Source organism: Asparagus officinalis, chromosome 6, assembly GCF_001876935.1.
Source record: "Asparagus officinalis chromosome 6, Aspof.V1, whole genome shotgun sequence".
Taxonomy (NCBI): domain Eukaryota; kingdom Viridiplantae; phylum Streptophyta; class Magnoliopsida; order Asparagales; family Asparagaceae; genus Asparagus; species Asparagus officinalis.
The window spans coordinates 28,348,908-28,369,969 of record NC_033799.1 but is presented as its reverse complement, the minus strand read 5'-3'; the positions used below and the strand labels follow the sequence as shown (position 1 = coordinate 28,369,969).

Genomic DNA, 21,062 nt, shown 5'->3' with positions numbered 1-21,062 from the left:
TAACAGAGATTTTAGATTGTACTGAACATAATGAGAGGGAGAACTTGTGAGCAAGTTGAGAGATTTGGTTTAAGGTTAGTGTGAGTGATTTTGAGAGATTATAACCCTTTGTACTCTCATTGATTTAGTGGAATCTCCTTATCCTCTCCCCGTGGACGTAGGCAAATTGCTGAACCACGTATATCTCTGTGTTTGGTTTGATTTGTCGTATTTGGTTCGAATTGTGCTCGTGTGTGGTTGGTTCTCTTCTCCCGTACGTGATCACAGATTTGTTCGGTGTGCGAGCACGCTTCCGCATAGGCGCGCAACAGAAACGTGGGAAACAAATAATATAGAGGACTCTCAAAATCATTAAAATTGTCATTAGATCGCTCAAATTTTATGATTTGTTTCAAACTAGTTATTTGGTTAGAATTTTTATGTTGCGCGTGCACTTTCACTCCATGCTTGTAAAGGAAAAGTGATTTTTTTTAACCCTCTCACCTTTACAAGAAAAGAGAGAGAAATCTCTCGGCATTAATTCCTGTCTCTATAAAAGATTATGTTCATAAGGAAAAAGGACAGAAAGAAAGGAAAAATTACCGCAGTTAATCCCAATAACAATCAGTATAAGTAGTGGAGAGAGAGAACTAATTTTTGACAGCTTAGAGGATCCATATATATCCAACAATATATCACATTCACATTAACAGTTTTTACGCGCATAAGATTTTTAACAAAAATATGGAAACAAAAGAAGCACGAAAATTCTTTTTTTTTTTAATGCATAATCCCATGTATAGTCTTCTCTTATTAACACCCATTTATACCACATTCGGCCAACAATTGATAATTACAATAATTAAAAACGTTATTAATTTCAGTAAACATAAAAACTAGAAACCGTAACAGTAGTATCAAGAATCTGCACGCTTTCCCCGTTCACCGTTAAGCAACGTCGATCCCGCGCTATAAAACACCACGTTGTTACTGTTACTGTTATTGGTGACGGCATTTAAATTTGCACAATTATCATGGGGATGCTGATCACTAATATTATAAACAAACCCGTTACCGTTACCGTTATTGTTATGGAAAAAATCCTCATACACCCTAACCTTCTCCCTTAACACCTCAACCTCGTGCCTAAGCTCACAATTCTGCCTCCTAAGCCTATCAACCTGACCGGCACAACCGGTCACCGGGTTCAGGTACCGGAGCTCCGCCTCATAAACCACCGACTCGAAGAAGAGCCCGCGGTGGCCGACGGGGATTCCGGCGGCCATCTTCGCCATGTTGCTTACCCCGAAAACCTTTTGTGCGCGGTGGAACTCGCGGGCGAGGCCCGGAGGGAAGTACGGGGCGAACACGCACGTGTCGACGCACTTTTTCCGTTGATGTTTGCACGCGGCGCATGCCGGAGACTTGCCGGGGACCGGTTGCGGCGGTGGCGGGAGCGGTGGTGGTACACTGTTAGCGTCGTTCAACATTTGTCGAGAATGTTTTGGGAGTGTGTAATCAAGAGGGTGATTTATAGAGGTTTGATTTGATTAGGGAGTTTAATAATAATAAATTAAGTTGAGTTGAAGTAGGATTATAGGAGAGCATGGAAAGAGGCTCTAGGGGAGGTTAGGGGTTTTATAGGTGAATCACAGGAAGATTAGCGAAAGGGTTGTGATTTGATTTGATTTAGTATCGATATATGATTTTTTTTTTCTAATTTGGAAAGAAACCAGTAGGCTTCGATTTGGTTTCCTGATGTTCTTGATTCTCTGGTTAGGGTCTAAAATTGTAATTGTAGTAGGAGTTAACGTTTCTATGCGGGCTACATGTTTGGGGTCAGGCTAGATGGGCTTTTAATATTATTTTGGGAAAAATGCTTCCAGCCCCAAAAGCTAAGGAAACATGCTTCCCACCCCTAAGACTTTGTCAACGGGTGTTTTACCCCTAAAAATAAAGATTATGTTCTTTGAGCCCCCAAATCACAAAACTCAAGACATTAAAATATGTGAAGATCATAATATCCTTCTCTCTCTCTCTCTCTTTTTTATTAAAATATGATGAGGATTATTTTATTATTTTTGTTTTCTCTCTCTCTTTATCATGATGTACTAAGATGATAGTTGAAATGATTGATGATGATTATTTTATTATTTTCGTTTTTTATTATTTTGGTTGTTTGTATTGGGAGATTGTTAAAGTTACGGGTTAATTGTTAAGGTTACGAATTAATTGTTAATGTTACGGGTCAATTGTTAAGGTTATGAATCCTCTCTCTCCTTCTCTCTCTCTCTTTCTTTTTTTATTAAAAATATAATGAGAATTATTTTATTATTTTTGTTTTCTCTCTCTCTCTTTATCATGATGTACTAAGATGATAGTTGAAGTGATTGATGAGGATTATTTTATTATTTTTTTTTTTTGGTTGTTTGTATTGGGAGATTGTTAAAGTTACGGGGAGATTGTTAAGGTTACGAATTAATTGTTAATGTTACGGGTCAATTGTTAAGGTTATGAATCCTCTCTCTCTCTCTCTCTCTCTCTCTCTCTCTATCATGATGTTTCTTTGATGATATTGAAATGATTAAATAGGATTACTATTTTATTATTTTTGTTTTTTATTCTTTTTGTATTTTAAGAATATTCGTTGTTAAGGATAATGGTTGGTTGTAAATGTTATGCATTGATTATTAAGGTTACAGGTTGTTAGTTAAGGTTAAGGGTTTGTTGTTAAGGTTATGAGTTTGTTGTGTAGGTTACGGATTTGTTGTTAAGGTTACAGGTTTAATTGTTAAGGTTACGGGTTTAATTGTTAAGGTTACGGGTTTAATTGTTAAGGTTACGAGTTTAAATGTTACGGTTATGATTTATTAATTGTTAAGGTTACATCTATTAGTTGTTGATGTTTCTGTTAACCTGTAAGGCTTATGCTTTTATTGTTAAGCTTATTGTTTAATTGTTAAGGTTACGGTTTAATTGTTAAGGTTACTGATTTGTTGTTAAGGTTACAGGTTTAATTGTTAAGGTTACGGGTTTAATTGTTAAGGTTACGGGTTTAATTGTTAAGGTTACGAGTTTAAATGTTACGGTTATGATTTATTAATTGTTAAGGTTACGGTTTAACTGTTAAGGTTACGGGTTTAATTGTTAAGGTAACGGGTTTAATTGTTAAGGTTACGGGTTTAATTGTTAAGGTTACGGTTTTAATTGTTAAGGTTACGGGTTTAATTGTTACGGTTATGGTTTATTAATTTTTAAGGTTACGGTTTAACTGTTAAGGTTACGGGTTTAATTGTTAAGATTACGGGTTTAATTGTTAAGGTTACGGTTTTAATTGTTAAGGTTATGGGTTTAATTATTACGGTTACGGTTTTAATTGTTAAGGTTACGAGGGAGAGAGAGAAGAGATCTATAACCTTAACAATTGACCTGTAACCTTAACAATTAAACCCTTAACCTTAACAATTAAACCCGTAACTGTAACAATTAAACTCATAACCTTAACAATTAAACTCGTAACCTTAACAATTAAACTCATAACCTTAACAATTAAACTCGTAACCTTAACAATTAAACCCGTAACCTTAACAATTAAACACGTAACCTTAACAATTAAACTCGTAACATTAAACCCGTAACCTTAACAATTAAACACGTAACCTTAACAATTAAACTCGTAACCTTAACAATTAAACACGTAACCTTAACAACAAATCCGTAACCTACACAACAAACACATAACCTTAACAACAAACCTGTAACCTTAACAACCAACCTGTAACCTTAACAATCAATGCATAACCTTTGCAACCAACCATTATCCTTAACAACAAATATTCTAAAAATACAAAAAGAATAAAAAACAAAAATAATAAAATAATAATCCTCTTTAATCATTTTAATATTATCAAAGAAACATCATGATAGAGAGAGAGAGAGAGAGAGAGAGAGAGAGGATTCATAACCTTAACAATTGACCCCTAATATTAACAATTATTTCGTAACCTTAACAATTAACCCGTAACTTTAACAATCTTCCAATACAAACAACCAAAATAATAAAAAACGAAAATAATAAAAACAAAAAGAATAAAAAACAAAAATAATAAAATAATAATCCTCTTTAATCATTTCAATATCATCAAAGAAACATCATGATAGAAAGAGAGAAAGAGTGAGAGAGAGAGAGAGAGGAGAGAGAGAGAGGATTCATAACCTTAACAATTGACTCGTAACATTAACAATTAATTCGTAACATTAACAATTAACCCGTAATTTTAACAATCTCCCAATACAAACAACCAAAATAATAAAAAACAAAAATAATAAAATAATCATCATCAATCATTTCAACTATCATCTCAGTACATCATGATAAAGAGAGAGAGAGAAAATAAAATAATCATCATCATATTTTAATAAAAAAAAGAAAGAAAGAGAGAAGGGTATTATGGTCTTCACATATTTTAATGTCTTGGATTTTGTGTTTTGGGGGCTCAGAGAACAGAATTTTTATTTTTGGGGGTAAAACACCCGTTGACAAAGTCTTAGGGGTGGGAAGCACGTTTCCTTAGTTTTTGGGGACTGGAAGCATTTTTCCCTATTATTTTTGTTATAATTGTGCTAAAAGCTATTCATGTAACAGATAACTAGCTGAATTACAGCTAAAATTATTATTCATGTAATAAATAGCTAGCTGAATTACCACTAAAATTGTAAATTTGCTAACTTAAGGATGGCATTAGCGAGTGGTTTATTTATTTATTTATTTTTGGAAACTGGAACTAGCTTGGTCAGGAGTTCATTGGGAGTAAAAGAAGAGAAATCTCATTAGGGGGGGTTAGTCATCTAGAACTTAAAACTGGAACTGGGATAATTTGTGAGATAAATTTTTAAGGTGTTAGTCATATAGAACTAGGAAATGGGATATTTTTTTATAGTGTTAGTCAAGTAGAACTTTTGTAGAACTAGAACTGTATTATTTTTTTGGTGCGTTAGTCAAGTAGAATTCTACTAGAATTAGAATTGGGATAATTGGTCATAATTATCCCACAAATTATACTACCTATATATATAACCATAAGTTCTCCTCTCTCAAATTATCCCACACATTGGAAAGAATACAATTAGAAAAAAAAAAGTGAAACGCCGCCTCCCTCCCTCTTGGTTAGTTTCTCCGCCTAGAAAATTTCTCTGCCATGAAGTCAATCATCCGTTCATTTTTCTGTCTTTACTTTATTTTTGTGATGATTAGATCTTTTATTATTATCTTCAAGATGTATTACTTTATTGATAGCTTTTTGACGTTAAATTACTTTATTATTATTTGTTTGATCTAAGTTTTCTCTCCACAACAGTGGTTTAGGTTAAGAATATAGTGTTGGTGGGTTAGTGCTAAAGATATGCGGGCTATTTATGTTTTTTCTATAAGTTAGAAAGCAACTTTGCGATCACATTGATGATTAGATGTTGAATGGTTAATGGTGATATCTATTATTATTAAATCGGCTTAGTAAATTGATTGGGATATTTATAGTTCATTTGTCGATCATCTGTTTAGCGGCCATGGATGATTCCTGTGTACATTTTATTTATTTGCTGATTTGGTTTCAGCGTTCATGATGAGATTGGTCCAAAGGGTTAATGGCTGAAAAATGCTTATTTTTCTTTCTTTATGATGTTATGAGATTTGAACTTCGACATTTATGATCCTCCACTAGAAGCTCCACGAAATGTTGCTGATGCAGACGATGACTCCGATAAAGAAGACGAGTTACAGACTCAACGAGCAGCTGTAGGAGCTTAGAGAAATTCTATGGCAAATGCCATGTGGGATGATAGAAGCCATGTGTGATGATGGAAGTCGAGTCACTCTAGGGATTTAGATTTTTATTTATTTGTAAATTATTTTATTATTTGAGATGAATAGTGATGCTTTATTGCATTATAGTTTATAGTTATTACTAGAATTTGCTTATCAATATTATATTATTTTTAATATACAATTATTAACAATAGTAATTTATACCCACCATTACCCCCACCAAATTATCCTACCAAATTATGCAACTTCATAATATTATCCATCATTATCCCACCAAATTATCCTACCAAATTATCCCACTTTAAGAATTACCCATCATTGTTCTACTAAATTATCTCAGTGTTAAAAAATTATCCCACTTTACCAATTATCCCAGTTCTACTTAAAAAGTTCTAGGTGACTAACCCCCCCCCCCTAGGGATTTATCCAAACCAAGAGAAACCTTAAATTCACTAATTATTACTAATTATTACACGAAAACTCTAAGATACACGCAACGGTTTTAATTTTTATAAAATTCATGGCTAATGAGACTTGAACTCTATTTTAACTTCTACTCCTCTCTACTTCCTCTCCTTCTTTAAACTAGCTTCTCCTCTGGCTCATAAAAAAAATTGATAAAATTAGACGTAATTTCTGCATCTTTTGCCAAAGACAAAGTTCTTGTTAACTAGAAGTCAATGTGCAGACCTAAAGTGAAAGGAGATCTGGGCATCATAAACCTTTCCACATTCAATGAAGCCCTGCTATCCAAATGGATGTGGAAATTCCTTAGGCAAGATTCTTTAGTTAGTCAGATTATCTCCAATTCACACAACCAATCTTCCCCTCTCACCAGTTGTACACCACCTAAGGTCAATGCATCTAAATTCCGGTATGATACAATCTAAATTGGTTATGTGAGCTTCAATTCACACAACCAATCTAGTATAATTTTACATGTTTCTTTATTTCTATTATCCGGACTACATCATTTTGATGTAGGACGCTTAATCTGTGTTGGGGTCTATTTAGATTAGGAAATATAGATTAGAAAATAAATTCAATTTTAGAGTCAAATTAGATTAGGAAACAAAATCAATTTTGATTCATGATTTGTTTCCTCTATTATAATGAGTCTTTTTTAAGATAGAATTTGACACTTTTTTGGTAATTCTAGTCTTACTAGGAGTCTTATTTGATACTTTCTATTTTTATAATTCTAGTCTTACTAGTAGTCTTATTTGTTTTTCTACTTAAGAAGAGTCATGTAACCCCAAAGGACAATAACTTTTCATCAATAAAATTCCTCTTTTCAATATTTTCTTCGTGGATTCGAAGTTCTTCATGGATTCAAAGATCATTCTTTGTGGATTCAGAGAACACCATTGGTGGAATCCGAGGTTGTGCATAGTGCATCTTTTGCCAAAGACAAAGTTCTTGTTAACTAGAAGTCAGTGTGCAGACCTAAAGTGAAAGGAGGTTTGGGCATCATAAACCTCTCCACATTCAATGAAGCCCTGCTATCCAAATGGATGTGGAAATTCCTTAGGCAAGATTCTTTAGTTAGTCAGATTATCTCCAATTCACACAACCAATCTTCCCCTCTCACCAGTTGTATACCACCTAAGTCCAATGCATCTAAATTCTGGTATGATACAATCTAAATTGGTTGTGTGAGCTTCAATTCACACAACCAATCTACTATAGTTTTACATGTTTCTTTATTTCTATTATCCGAACTACATCATCTTGATGTAGGATGCCTAATCTGAGTTGGAGTCTATTTAGATTAGGAAATATAGATCAGGAAATAAATTCAATTTTAGAGTCAAATTAGATTAGGAAACAAAATTAATTTTGATTCATGATTTGTTTCCTCTATTATAAGGAGTCTTTTTTAGGATAGAATTTGACACTTTTTTTGTAATTCTAGTCTTACTATGAGTCTTATTTGATACTTTTTATTTTTATAGTTCTAATCTTACTAGGAGTCTTATTTGTTTTTCTACTTAAGAAGAGTCATGTAACTCCAAAGGACAATAACTTTTCATCAATAAAATTCCTCTTTTCAATATTTTCTTTGTGGATTCAAAGTTCTTCATGGATTCGAAGATCGTTCATTGTGGATTCAGAGAACACCATTGGTGGATTCCAAGGTTATCACTTCTGCACTGCGTCAATTGGTATCAGAGCCTTGTTCTTCCGATCCGATGGCAGGTGATGAAGCCCATATTTCTTAAACTAAGTTCAACGTGCTAAAGACCGATATTAATCAGATGAAGACTGTTATAGAACGACTTACGTCGATAGTGGAGCGTCTGAACACGGGAGGAGTTCGAAATCACGTTGATGGTCGCCAACGACGTGATCCGAATCCACATGATGAATTCAATAGTGATGACTATGAAGCCTCACGCCGCGGTTATGATCGCAGAGACCACCAAAGATAGGATAATTATGACACTAGAAGATTAAAAATACCATCCTTCAATGGAAAGCTTTATGCTGATGATTTCCTTAATTGGATTGATAAAGTGGATATGTATTTTGAGTATAATATAATCCCAGAAGATTGGAAAGTTAAATTAGTGGTCTACAGGCTTAAAGAAAATATAATATAATCCCAGAAGATTGGAAAGTTAAATTAGTGGTCTACAGGCTTAAAGAAAAAGCATCTGCATGGTGGGATGAAAAGATTGGAAAGTTAAATTAGTGGTCTACAGGCTTAAAGAAAAAGCATCTGCATGGTGGGATGAAGTACTAATAAATCGATACCATCAAGGAAAGGATCCGGTTCGAACATGGGTAAAGAAGAAGAAATTATTGAGAGATCGTTTCTTACCTTCTAACTACAAGCAATGGTAGGTGTCTCTAGAGGCAAACAACTAGACGCTCACCCCGAAAAGGAAGATTTTACCACCATCAAGATTCATCCTGAGGTTCCTGATGTTGATGATGATATGTTAATGAAGATGAATATTCTACATGATATTGCGAGTAATGTTTTTTTTGGTCAATGAATTAATGCTTTATTCATCTTCCAAGTGTGTAAAAGTGTTGTACATCAAAAACCAGGATTATTAACCTGGCAAATAAGAGAAATTACATAGTTACAACTTTACTATCATTTCCTTTATATGTGCAGGAAAATCATCATTCAAAATTTTAGAAAAGATGGAGAGTTTGATAGCACGGAAGAGAGTACCAGAATTCCTTGCTTTCCCCTGAAAGATCCTGACATTTCTCTCTTGCCAGATTAAGTAAACAGCCACTGATAGAGCTATTCTCTTCAAATCCTTCTTAAACCCTTTTCCTTTCAAACAGCTAGAATATCATCTACTGAGTTGATCCCAAGTACAGGTTCTCCATGTAAATCACATCCAATCCATTACATTGTTCCATACTTCAGCCGAATACTGACAATCAAAGAATAAATGCTTGCAATTTTCCGGTTGTCTAGAACACAGAACACAGCAATTTGTGTTAAGAATTCTAAACCGACACAACCTTTTCTGAGTGAGAAGCCTGGAATGATAGGCTAACCAAAGGATGATTGAATGCTTGGGATAATTCAGTCTTCCCCAAGTAGTTTCAGCCCAGTTTTTTGTAGAAGAGGAATGAGTTAAGATATTGTATACCAGAGATAGTCGAAGTTTACCATTATTACTGCAGCTGTTAAGAGTGTTCAGCACATTATTACATTGCCATACTTATCTAGGATCATGTTTCTAGTTTTGAGGAGTTGCTTCCACATCCAAGAGTCATTATCCCTCTGTTGAATTTGCCAAACACTTGAATTTTTTAGATAATGACCATGGATCTATTTGATCCAGAGAATGTCTTTCTTTTGATGAATCATCCATAGTAACTTCACAGCAGCTGCTTGGTTCCATAATTTGGCTGAAAACAGACCCAAGCCCCCCTGTTTCTTACCCAGGCATACTGAATCCCAAGATATTAAATGAATTTTCTGGTCTCATTGAAAGGATGAGCAGAGCCTGTCAATTTTTTCAAGAATCTTAGTCGGCAGAATATAATTCCTGAACCAAAAAGTTTGTATCCCCGGAATGACTGATTTAATCATTTGAATTCTCCCCGCATAGGATAGGTTCCTATTCTGTTGCCAGCTTTGAAATTGGTGGGTAATTTTTCTTATAAGAGAAGAACATTCAAAGTGTGTTATCCTTCTTGTTGTCAAAGGCAGACTCAGGTATCTCATTGGTAATGTACCCTCCGAAAAGCTCAAATATTACGAGTGATGTTACACATATTGATATTGTCCTAATGGAGGAGAAAGATAAAATAGAGAGTGAGACAATTGATGGTATGTGTGCATTGCTTGTGGAGAGATTGAGATAAAGGAGATAAAAGAATTGTGTATGGAGTATGAGGAAGAAAATTATTATTTTTGAAGCAATAATCATCAATAATTTTAACAATGGTGAGATGATACCGTCGACACTAGAATATGGGAAGCAACAAGGAAAATATTTGGAGGGGTTTTTCATGTTAACTACAGAGCCACATGTTGTCAGTTACATACACTTATCATGGAAAAGATTCATACACAAGTTTGATACAAAAGAAGTCCTAACAGAGGAGGTAAAAGAACAAATGGAGAAAATCAATACTAAATACAAGGCGGATGTTGATCATTGCAAGAACAGAGGAGGTAAAAGAACAAATGGAGAAAATCAATACTAAATACAAGGCGGATGTTGATCATTGCAAGAGAAGAAAATTATTTATCAATGAAGCTACTATTCTAACAAATATAAGCTCGGAGTCGAGCTTCTTTCAACAAGGGGAGACTAATGTAGGACGCTTAATCTGAGTTGGAGTCTATTTATATTAGGAATTATAGATTAGGAAATAAATTTAATTTTAGAGTCAAATTAGATTAGAAAATAAAATTAATTTTGATTCATGATTTGTTTCCTCTATTATAAGGAGTCTTTTTTAGGATAGAATTTTGACACTTTTTTTAGTAATTCTAGTCTTACTATGAGTCTTATTTGATACTTTTTATTTTTGTAATTCTAGTCTTACTAGGAGTCTTATTTATTTTTCTATTTAATAAGAGTCATGTAACCCCAAAGGAGAATAACTTTTCATCAATAATTTTTTTTTAATATTTTCTTCGTGGATTCGAAGTTTTTCGTGGATTCGAAGATCGTTCTTTGTGGATTCAGAGAACACCCTTGGTGAATTCTGAGGTTATCACTTCCGCGTTGTGTCACATCTGAGCAAAGACTTGAGAAATCACCACATATTCAGGTGGTGGTCTTATCCAAGGGTTTTTTATCGCTAGGAGACAGATCGTTTTGAAAAGCCTATGCAAGGGCAGACGACTATTTTCCTAGGATAGTGTTTACACGGCTCCACCCCACAGGCTGGTGATCATTAGTTTTATTTTCTTCATTCATTTATTAAATTGCAATTTTCTACATTCTCCTAACAATCTAGAAAGACAGACGTCAGCCCTCACATAGGCTTTTAACAGTGATCCATCTCTGATACGTGTGTATCTTCTTCTCTGCTTCGGGAGCTTAGCGATCTTCATGGGAGCTTGAGGATAGATGATTCTCATGATAGCATGAGAATAGGGGTGTAAAACAGTACAGTGGAACGCAGGAGGAAGCGTGGAATGAGACGGCGAGCAGCAGATTCGAAGAATCCCGTTTTCAGCTCGTGAGTCAACTCATACATGTACATGAGTCGACTCATCAGGTTAAGTCGACTCGTGCCTGTCATGAGTCGACTCAAGAACTCAAGCCCTGTTAGAAATTCAGCTCTGACCAGACGACTCATCAGTTATGAGTCGACCCATGTGTCATGAGTCGACTCATCTCAGTTATGAGTTGACTCATTGCTGGGTTTTGTGTTTTGTCCAGTTTCGGACGAGTCGACTCATCTCAGTCATGAGTCGACTCATCGACAGTTTCCTGATTCATTTGGATTTCTGTTCACACGAATTCCTGTTGGTTTTGGGCTTGGTTATTTACCAGATTACCATCCACGTTTGTACACCTATATAAATGGTTGTTTAGGGTTTCTAAACATCACTTGATGATCAGTTTATGATCAGTTTTATGATCTTAGATCAGGGAGAGATTCTAATCTTTGAATTATGGTTTAGAGAGGATTGAGAGGCTGTTCTCGATTCTAGTGAGATTGTGAGGGAGAGATTGTAATCTTTTGTTCTTCGTAATCTAGAAGAAGGTATTTTTTTTTCGTCATACTGAATTATCTTGTGTTTTAGTTGTCTTCTTCTCAACCCACCTTTTGGTAATTCCGTGACCAAAGGGTACTCGCACGGTGACTCGTATCAATCTCATCATCGTAAAAGCCACCGGATAAGACCAACACTTGAGGATACGGAACTTCTCAAGTGTCTACTAGGATGATGTTGCCTAGATAAAAGAAGCAAAGAAAATTTGTAAAACTATATCAGTGATTTTTAGAACTTTGAGAGAGAGAGAGAGAGAGAAGGCTGTAGATGGATATTTTTGCGTTTTACTTCTTTCCAAACACTTTGTTACATAGATCTCTGAGAGATACATTGTGAACTAACCCCGCGAATTCTACTAAACTATTCTGAAGTTTGTTAAATGTTTCCACGTCTCCTCTATTCCCAACATTAGTGTTCGAGCTCCCAAAGAAGCGCAAGGAATAGAATGATTGTTATAACTTTATTCCATTCCATTCTCACTTACTCAATTCCCGCACACCAAACAAAGCGTTAAGGTTGTAGTGAGGGTTGAGTTTATTTGAACTTCGATTACTCTAGTACAAATCTTTTCTGTTAGAATAAACTTTTTGAAGTTATAGTAACGGTAAGTTTATAATTTATTATTGTGTACCTTAACATGGCTCCGCGGGTTGACGATCCTTTTCATGGGTCCAAATGTGGGCTAATTGAAGCAATTGTACCCTTTATAGAAAAATATCCTCTTTAAATGTGTTCTTAGTGGGACTTGTTACGTGGATTACTCAGGATTCCTTGTTGGACCAAAAAGTCCAAATTTACTAGAGGGCTGAGAGTTATAATTTTACACTCTACCATGCTCTTCTGGGTTGTTGATCCCTTTCACTGATGAAAATTCGGCTATTTCAAACACTTGCACCCGTCATGCAAAAGTATCCTCTTTAAATATGTTCTCAGTGGGTCGTGTAAGTTCGACAACTTCGATACCATCTTAACATCTCTTCCCTTAGACCGAAACTCCAAAGTTATGATGAACGTTGAGAGTTATAATTTGTATTTCAACAAAAGGACTTTCCATGTCTACGTATAATGATGCAGGACCTTCTAGACTTGGGGAGAACACACTGGACGTGTCTGCACCGGCTTGTCAGAAGATTCAACACTTAGAAGAACCGCCTTCAAGTCTCTCGCTATCAAATATCTCGTCTCGATCGGTGGACGAAAATTTGTGCTACATGCAGGGTGGAGTTTTTCCCTCTTTTATCGATTTGATCAATAATGATGTCTCGTACGTATTTATGTTTAAGCTCAAGAGGTCCGTGGTTTCTTCTTGTAGGAGGGGGATCATGCAACCTGTATCAAGGAATGGCTGTTGATCAAGAAGTCGTAGTTTCGGATCCTCAGGGTGGGAAAGAAACCTGGACTTTAATTTTGTACAGAAAATAGTCATGTATTTATTACTATGTGTGACACCGTTGTAACATTTTATTTGTGCAAATGTTAGCATGACACTGTGTTAAAGCGTTATTATAGAGAGGTCTGGAATTAAAATCCTGTTAAATCTTATTGAAGACTTTGAGTTCTTCACACCCTTCTCTGCTCGAAGACCATACAGCTTAAAGGTACAACAAACTACAAAAAAATGATCTCACATAAACTGAGATCGGTGCTAGCAAACCCTTGAGCCTTGCATATTATATTAACTGGTTCAAAAAGATGAAATCTTCATTTAAAACAATTCCCAGATAAAAAAAAAGGTAAACACAAGCAAAAGATGCAGCAAGGAAAACAAAACCTTCGAAAGATGCATACACACTTTCATCCGCAAGTGATTCTAAGCAACAAAAGCAATCACCATCACCATTAAAAGCAATAATACATATTTGAACCCTAATCTCTCTCATCTACATATATATGAATCAGAGGAATGTAGAAGAACATCATAAATCTGATTAATAGAGTTGCAGCAAAAAACGAAAAAGAAAAGTGTTATTCTATTTCTAGGGGGGGGAGGGGGGGGGATTCTATAGAGGGTCTCCTATAAAATATAGAATATAGTATAGGGAGGAAGAGGGCATGGATGCAGTCGCTCTGATATACATTGGTCATATGTGCATCAAGATTCATGATATATTTAGGGGTCAACTCCCTGTCCTCACTATACAATATTCTATAGAGGGCCTTCTATAGGATTTTCTTACGCTATTTCTAACACCTAAGCTGAACAACACCCTGCTTTCTTCACAGCCGATACATCATCTTTACTTCCAACATTAATAGTCTGACCCTTTGGCAACGTAGTTGAATCATCACCAACCTCAAGTGCCTTCCTACTCACCACCCGATGAATCTGAGTTAGCACTTCGGTAAAGGCATTCTCTACATTCATAGACTCAAGAGCAGAGGTCTCCATGAAAAATGTGTTCTCTTTCTCAGCAAAGGCCTTGGCATCCTCAGTCGAGACTGCTCTCAGATGCCTAAGATCCGCCTTGTTTCCTACCAGCATGATCACAATGTTGGTGTCGGTATGGTCACGGAGTTCTTTCAGCCATCTTTCGACATTTTCGAAGGTTACGTGGCGAGTGACGTCGTAGACAAGGAGTGCACCCACAGCTCCTCGATAGTATGCGCTTGTGATGGCACGGTATCTTTAGAGGGAAAAAACGAATTTAGAAACAGTTAGCAAGGGAATAGGTAGCATTCAAACTAAAACAAACCTGAGGGAAAGTCAAGACAATTACAATCTCATGAAATTCCTAACCAGCACCAATATGTATGATGTATCTATACGAAGCATTATTCCAGCATTACTCCAAATAGAATATATCACAAATAATGAATTAAGCCATTGGTAAGGAATCTTTAGTGTTAAATGTCCATCTTAGAGCGAAAATAGGAAATGTAGCTTATGGTTTTGCTTTTAGTGCAGTCAATAAGCAGGCTAAGCATAAATACATGTTTATCACAATTTCTTTACCCTGCAAGCTTTAAATAAATGTAGCTTATGGTAGGAATTCAATTGTACTTCTTTCCTAAGACCATTTGAGGTTTAAATAATTTTTGAAACATATGAATATATGATAGAGATCAAGAGATAAATTTAACATGCATAAAAAAAACAGGTTCTGCATATCCATTGTCAGAAAAAAGATGCATCCTTTTCTATAGCTGACAAGATACTAAGAACTACATTATTGCAGATGTAAGGCAATCTATGAGTTAATACCACAAGGACTACATCAAGTCCTATAGTTTTCATGAAAAAATAAGGCCTGCTAAACATAATGGTCATACAAAATCTCAATATAACCATTTTGTGGCTTTGGACTATTAAAATAACCAACGATAAATGAAATAACAACTAAAGAACTTCCTCAAGATTGTCATATGGTCAACCATTGTTTCAGAAAATGTAGGGCATTGGGTCCAACACCCAGACACTCAAGCGAATGCCTAGGCATCGCAAGGCATCTTTTCACTTATACTTTTTTTTAAAAAAATAAGCGTAAATGCTTAAGATAAGAAAATTGCAAATATGTAAAAGAAAAGAAGAGAAATTAGTTACTTATATGAACAAGAAAACTAGTTTTCATTTTTCATTTCATTGTTCCAGTTTCAGTAGTGATGCAGTAACTCCAAGAGCCGGAGTACAAGAAGTGGAAAGGCAATATGGCAATGACAAAAGCAGCAGTCTCACGGGAAGTCAGTAAATGCAGCACTCTCAGACAGAGGCGGCAACTGCCTCCACATACAAAAAAAATAATTAAAAAAAAGCTTCAGATGGAAGTTGTGAGAGGAAGATAAGGGCAGTGGAGAAGAAACGATAGAAGATAGAGGAAGAAGAACAAAACTAAGTCAAAGTTTTAAAGTGATTGCACATAAAACTACATTGAACAATAAAGTTACTCTTTTCAGTATTTAAGACTTCATTGTTAGCAACATCAGCCATAAAAGATGGTTAGTGCAGAGCAGATGCACAGAGGAGGTATATATTTAAGAGAGAGAAGTCTGAGTGTGGAGGAGACAAGGACAGATAGAAAGGGCTGAGAAAGATCTTAGGCTCCAACAAATTATGGTGTAAAGGTCCTGGATTTATCAGGTTGAATCCACTTACAAGTCTATGTTTAAAATTGATGGCCCACACAGGCGCTAATTAAGCAAGGTAAACAGGATAATGGGGTCCAAAAATGCCTAGGCACCACACGAGTGAGTAACTAGGCTCTCCTATGCTACCTTTAAGCTGTCAAGGTGTTAATATGGGTGACTTGAGAGAACCTTGTAGGTAATAAAATTTGCCTTAATTCCTAGCAAAGAAGCTCAAAACTGACAAAAACGCTAATATCTCTCAAACCGTAAGGAATTTAGCGAAACGGACAGGAGCAAACCGAACCCTTTGGGGTTGGTTTGGTTGGCTCCGTCTCGTCGAGATAGTCGATTTTCATATATAATTCGTCCAATTCCGACTTACGGTTTGAAAGTTATGACCCGTTCTTCGCAGCATGTTCTGAAACCCACCTGCAAGACTGGACTTCGCCTGAATATTGAAGTTTGCATGCAATGCTAAGTTCGCCTGACAACTTAGCGTACCTGAACTGATTGAAGCTCACCTGACAGCTTAGCCTACGAGGTTCGCCATGCAGCGAAGCTCGACATCAAAAGACGAGGTTCGTCATGCAGCGAAGCTCGACATGAAAAGACGAGGTTCGTCATGCAGCGAAGCTCGAAATCAAAAGACAATGTTCACCATGCAGCGAGGCTCGACATCAAAGTTCATCACTGGGGACAAAACTCCTCTAGGAAATGAAACCCTTTCAGGAGACGAAGTTCATCCACAGACGAACCTCGTCAAACGGCACCTCATCTCTCAAAAGACGAACTTCGTCATTGAAGATGAAGTTTACCCAGAAATAAAGTTCGTCATTAAAGACGAAGTTCGCCAGAAACGAAGTTCGTCATTGAAGACGAAGTTCACCGTTATCGTTATTGACGAACCTCGTTTGTCACCATTTCTAGAGGTTACATTTAAGCAGGGTTAATGACTCATAACTCACACATTTAAGGAGAGTTAATGATCATTAACTTACTCATTTAAATAGGAGTTAATAATCATAACTCTCTCATTATAAGGGAAGTTAAAACCCATTAACTCACTCCATAATGGTCCTAAGCCTATAAATAGGCATGATCAACATGAAAGGAAGGAGATGGAGAGGCTAGTCGAAAAGCCTATCTCTCCTCCACTCTCATGGATCTTCATAGATCATCGGCTAATCATTTGGTCTTAGAGCGTTGAAGCTCATAACAAGCATGACGAGAGTCATTACAATAACGGAGCTCGTCTCAAACAACAAAGCTCGTCATTTGAAACGAGGTTCGATGCTCAGTATTGGAAATGAGACTCGACATTAGAGACGAAGCTCGTCATTGGAAACGAGGTTCGGCGTTCATCTTTGGAAGATGAGGTTCATCAGTGAAGACAAAGCTCATCGTCAGACTTGAAGCTCGTCAGTGAAGACGAAGCTCGTCAGCGAAGACACAACTTGTCTAACGAACTTCGCCACGCAACGAGGCTCATCATACACACGAAGTTCGGCTGTAACGACCACGAGGACCAAGTCAGCCCACGTGGGCTAAATCTAAGGAGTAAGTTACGCTCCATTAATCAACATGGGCTAAATCTCAGGAGTCGATTACGCCCACGACCCCACGATTGTAGCACGTCAATTACGTGCTAAAGCTCTATAAATAGCCGCAAGCAACTATGAGTTTGGTTGATTGATTCGGACTTCTAAAGCCTTAAATAATCATCAGAAATCAAAGCTCCTGCGTTTTAGACCTAGAATTCGAACCTCGATTCTAGCAGCCTAACGAACGTCAGAAGCTCCAGCAATCTTGTTCTGATCGTCAACGGGGGGCAATCTCGACTCAAACATCGAGGGAAGCATCCTTTCCCCACCAAGAACCCACGTTAAACAAAGAGAAGCTGAATTAATCTTCTCTTCATCTGTAATCGAGAGAGTGTGTGAGCGATTGTAAGGGTTTCGTACCAAGCGATCAAACCCATTTCTTAAAACAAGAGAATCAATCCAACATCAATTTTTCGACCCTACGAACCTGTCCTAATTTCGCCATATGGCATAATCAAGCAAATAAAGATGCATTTAACAGTTATAGTATTCAAAGGCTCGTCAGTTTAGGTGATAATAAGGGTCTATGCAAATAAAGCAAGCACTTAGTGATACACAACAAGATAAAAATCTTGCTTCAACCATACTGATAATGCATTTCAAGTCATGGTCATACGTTTTATAGTCTACCTGATTGATATCTAGGATAACTAACCACTAAAACAGGACATTTAGTGGACGAACCCCTAAATCTATAAACCCACTGTAGACATAGCCAATGCGCACCACCATATTTCTCCAGTGCCCAAATAGTCCCGCTTTAAACTAGTCTAATCCAGGTTGAACACATTGAAAGCAACTGCACCACTTTGGCTTTGCACTAGCGTCCATTCCAAGGGGCACAATGCAACTCCGGCATCACCACTCATGCTGCACAATTGCATTTGGAGGTACAAAAATGCATGTGCTACCATTGTTAGAGACCTAGGAGAACTCATCCTTAAAAATAGTTGATAACTAAAAGCTAGTTGTTAGAGGAAGCCTGCAGAAAGCTATAGCCCAGATCAATTATACATCAAGTCAATGTGTAACTAAACGAACCACAACATAATCTATTTGGTTGTCTTTGTGTATCTAATTTCTCTTATACCATACTGATAATACAGTTCAAATCAAAGTAATATGTTACATAATCCCTTTGACAATGATCAGAGACATCAATGCAATCTGAATCCCCCGATACTTATAAAACCTTAAGGAAGCGGATAGTCTATCTCATGTGCAATTAACACTACAAACTGCTTTTAGTGGATGCATTTGGTTAAAGACATCTCAATGTGTTTCTTGTTGATTTGCTATGCAGTTTTTCGCTACAAAGAGTGAAATCATAATAATTAAGTTACACTTTCTAGACTCATCGCATACCAAATTAACTAAACAAAGCATTAATTTACCCAATCCATTTAAGAAACCATAAAAGGAGAAAATGGAAATAAATATAGGATCTTCCTCTAGAATGTCCTGCAAAATGAGGGGAAAACCCTAAAAATCAATCAAACTATACCAAAGTAGCATCCATCTACAGTTCTAGAATCCTAGATCTAAAGGAATCAAGATTCGAGAAAAAAAAACCGTCAAAGCCACCAAATTTCCCGTTCCAAAGGGATCTGGATCGAAATTTGAGATCTAAAGGGATCTCGATCGAGACCTAACCTCTCTTGACCTGCAGTATCCCAAATCTGAGCCTTGACGACCTTGTCGTCGACGTGAATGCTTCGAGTGGCGAACTCGACGCCGATCGTGGATTTGGACTCGAGGCTGAACTCGTTCCTCGTGAATCGAGAGAGGAGGTTGGACTTCCCGACGCCGGAATCGCCGATCAAGACGACCTTAAAGAGGTAATCGTAGTCGTCGTCTGCTCGATACGCCATTAAAGAGGGATCGAGAGCTTCAGTTTCGATTTTTTAGGATTTTTTCCATCTCACTCTCTGTCCCTTTCTTATTTAATGGTGTGCATTATACATAATAAATTGCGTTATTAATATATTAATTTTATTATGAGATGAGGGAGGCCTTTGGCCTCCCCTCATTATCCCTCCATTCACACCCCATTATGATTGTGTAACACCCCACTAAGCGTGGGTGACTCTTGGGTACTCAACCTATTCACATTGACTAGTATAAATATATATCATAGGCATTTGGCCTATGGATGGGTTTCAAACACGTTATCAGCACGTAGTGTTCTTGAATCCCTGAGCCATAAAAAAAAATACTTCCTTCCTCTTTTGCACATTGAGATCTGGTTCGTTGCAGCGGGAGCGTTCGACGGATCATCGCAAGGAGGCAGCGTTCTACGGATCTTTAGTATCGATCGTCCCTAGATCTTTGATCTAGAGGTAATTACTATAATCCGTAGAATAATATATGGCAGCTAGAAAATCAACAGAAAAAAGGGAAAATTTTGTTACTGTTCACCGAGGGTTACTGTTCACTCGGGAATTTTTCTATTTATTAAGCAATATTATTGGTGTTCATCTAATCTAATTGCTTTCATTATTTGTTGGCATAACTAGTAATTAATACTATTAGTTAATTGTTATTTAAAAAAAATTAACTGTTACTGTTCATTCCAAATATAAAGATTTTACTGTTCATTTAAAACAGTTTTAATTTTATGTTAAAAACGGTTACTCTTCATCCAAAGCAGTTACTGTTCATCCGAGATATAAATGTTCATAGGATTAATTAGTTGTTGATTAAAATTCGGAAAAACAGTTATATAAATAAAAATAAAAAATTTATCTTAAAAGTTAGAGCATGTAGGTTTTGCACTGTCGCCATCATAGTTCCATGCACACGTCTCAGAGCCTAACTCTCAAAACCTATCCACATGCAACATCTTTAGATTTTTCATGTTTAATAATTACGGAAGGTCCTGAGATCGCTCTGCCATTAGTAATCTAAAACTAACGGTGCGTATGATATGTCTACTCGTGGCCCACGTAATTATTAAATATTTAGGTTATATCTAATTATATGCCTGAGATGTTGCGCAATTGTTATGCCTGTTGCATATATTATTATTAAATTGCGTAGATGTTTATATAAATAATGTTGTGGTTTTTGGATCAGCCTGTTTGTCACCAAATTTAAATTCCTTGCATTTTCTTTTCATGTTGTGGTTTTTGGATCAGCCTGTTTGTCACCAAATTTAAATTCCTTGCATTTTCTTTTCCTTCTGATAGAGAAATTGTAGTGAGGATATAATTGTAAAAAGTTAAAGACCGGTGTATTCCATTGAAGACGAAGGCATTTTTGCAAAATGCAGGGACCCCCAAGGGTTTTCCAAATTGTATTTTAATTTTATGTTTTTTGTTATCTTTAGACTGTATAATCGGACTTTGGACACTTTTTTGGTAACGGGCTGATCCACGCAACA

The 21,062-nt window shown here is 36.3% G+C and overlaps 2 protein-coding genes across 2 annotated transcripts; both read right to left on the bottom strand.

Moving 5' to 3' along the window:
• LOC109845238 (LOB domain-containing protein 21-like) lies at nucleotides 713-1,525 on the bottom strand. The gene has a single exon (XM_020414458.1). It carries the CDS (start codon nucleotides 1,467-1,469, stop codon nucleotides 897-899), a length of 573 nt encoding a protein of 190 aa, XP_020270047.1. The 5' UTR covers nucleotides 1,470-1,525; the 3' UTR covers nucleotides 713-896.
• Nucleotides 13,790-19,610, bottom strand: LOC109844888 (ras-related protein RABA1f-like). The gene is made up of 2 exons (XM_020414058.1): nucleotides 19,334-19,610; nucleotides 13,790-14,641 (listed from the first exon to the last, which is right to left on the bottom strand). The coding sequence occupies exons 1-2, from the start codon at nucleotides 19,549-19,551 to the stop codon at nucleotides 14,209-14,211; spliced, it is 651 nt and encodes a 216-aa protein (XP_020269647.1). The 5' UTR covers nucleotides 19,552-19,610; the 3' UTR covers nucleotides 13,790-14,208.

Coding starts and splice junctions, on each gene's coding strand:
- LOC109844888 (XM_020414058.1), bottom strand. CDS start 19,551: ATGGCGTATCGAGCAGACGACGACTACGATTACCTCTTTAAGGTCGTC. Junction 14,642..19,333: donor GATACTGCAGGTCAAGAGAG/GTTAGGTCTCGA, acceptor TTCCCTCTAAAG/ATACCGTGCCATCACAAGCG.
- LOC109845238 (XM_020414458.1), bottom strand. CDS start 1,469: ATGTTGAACGACGCTAACAGTGTACCACCACCGCTCCCGCCACCGCCG.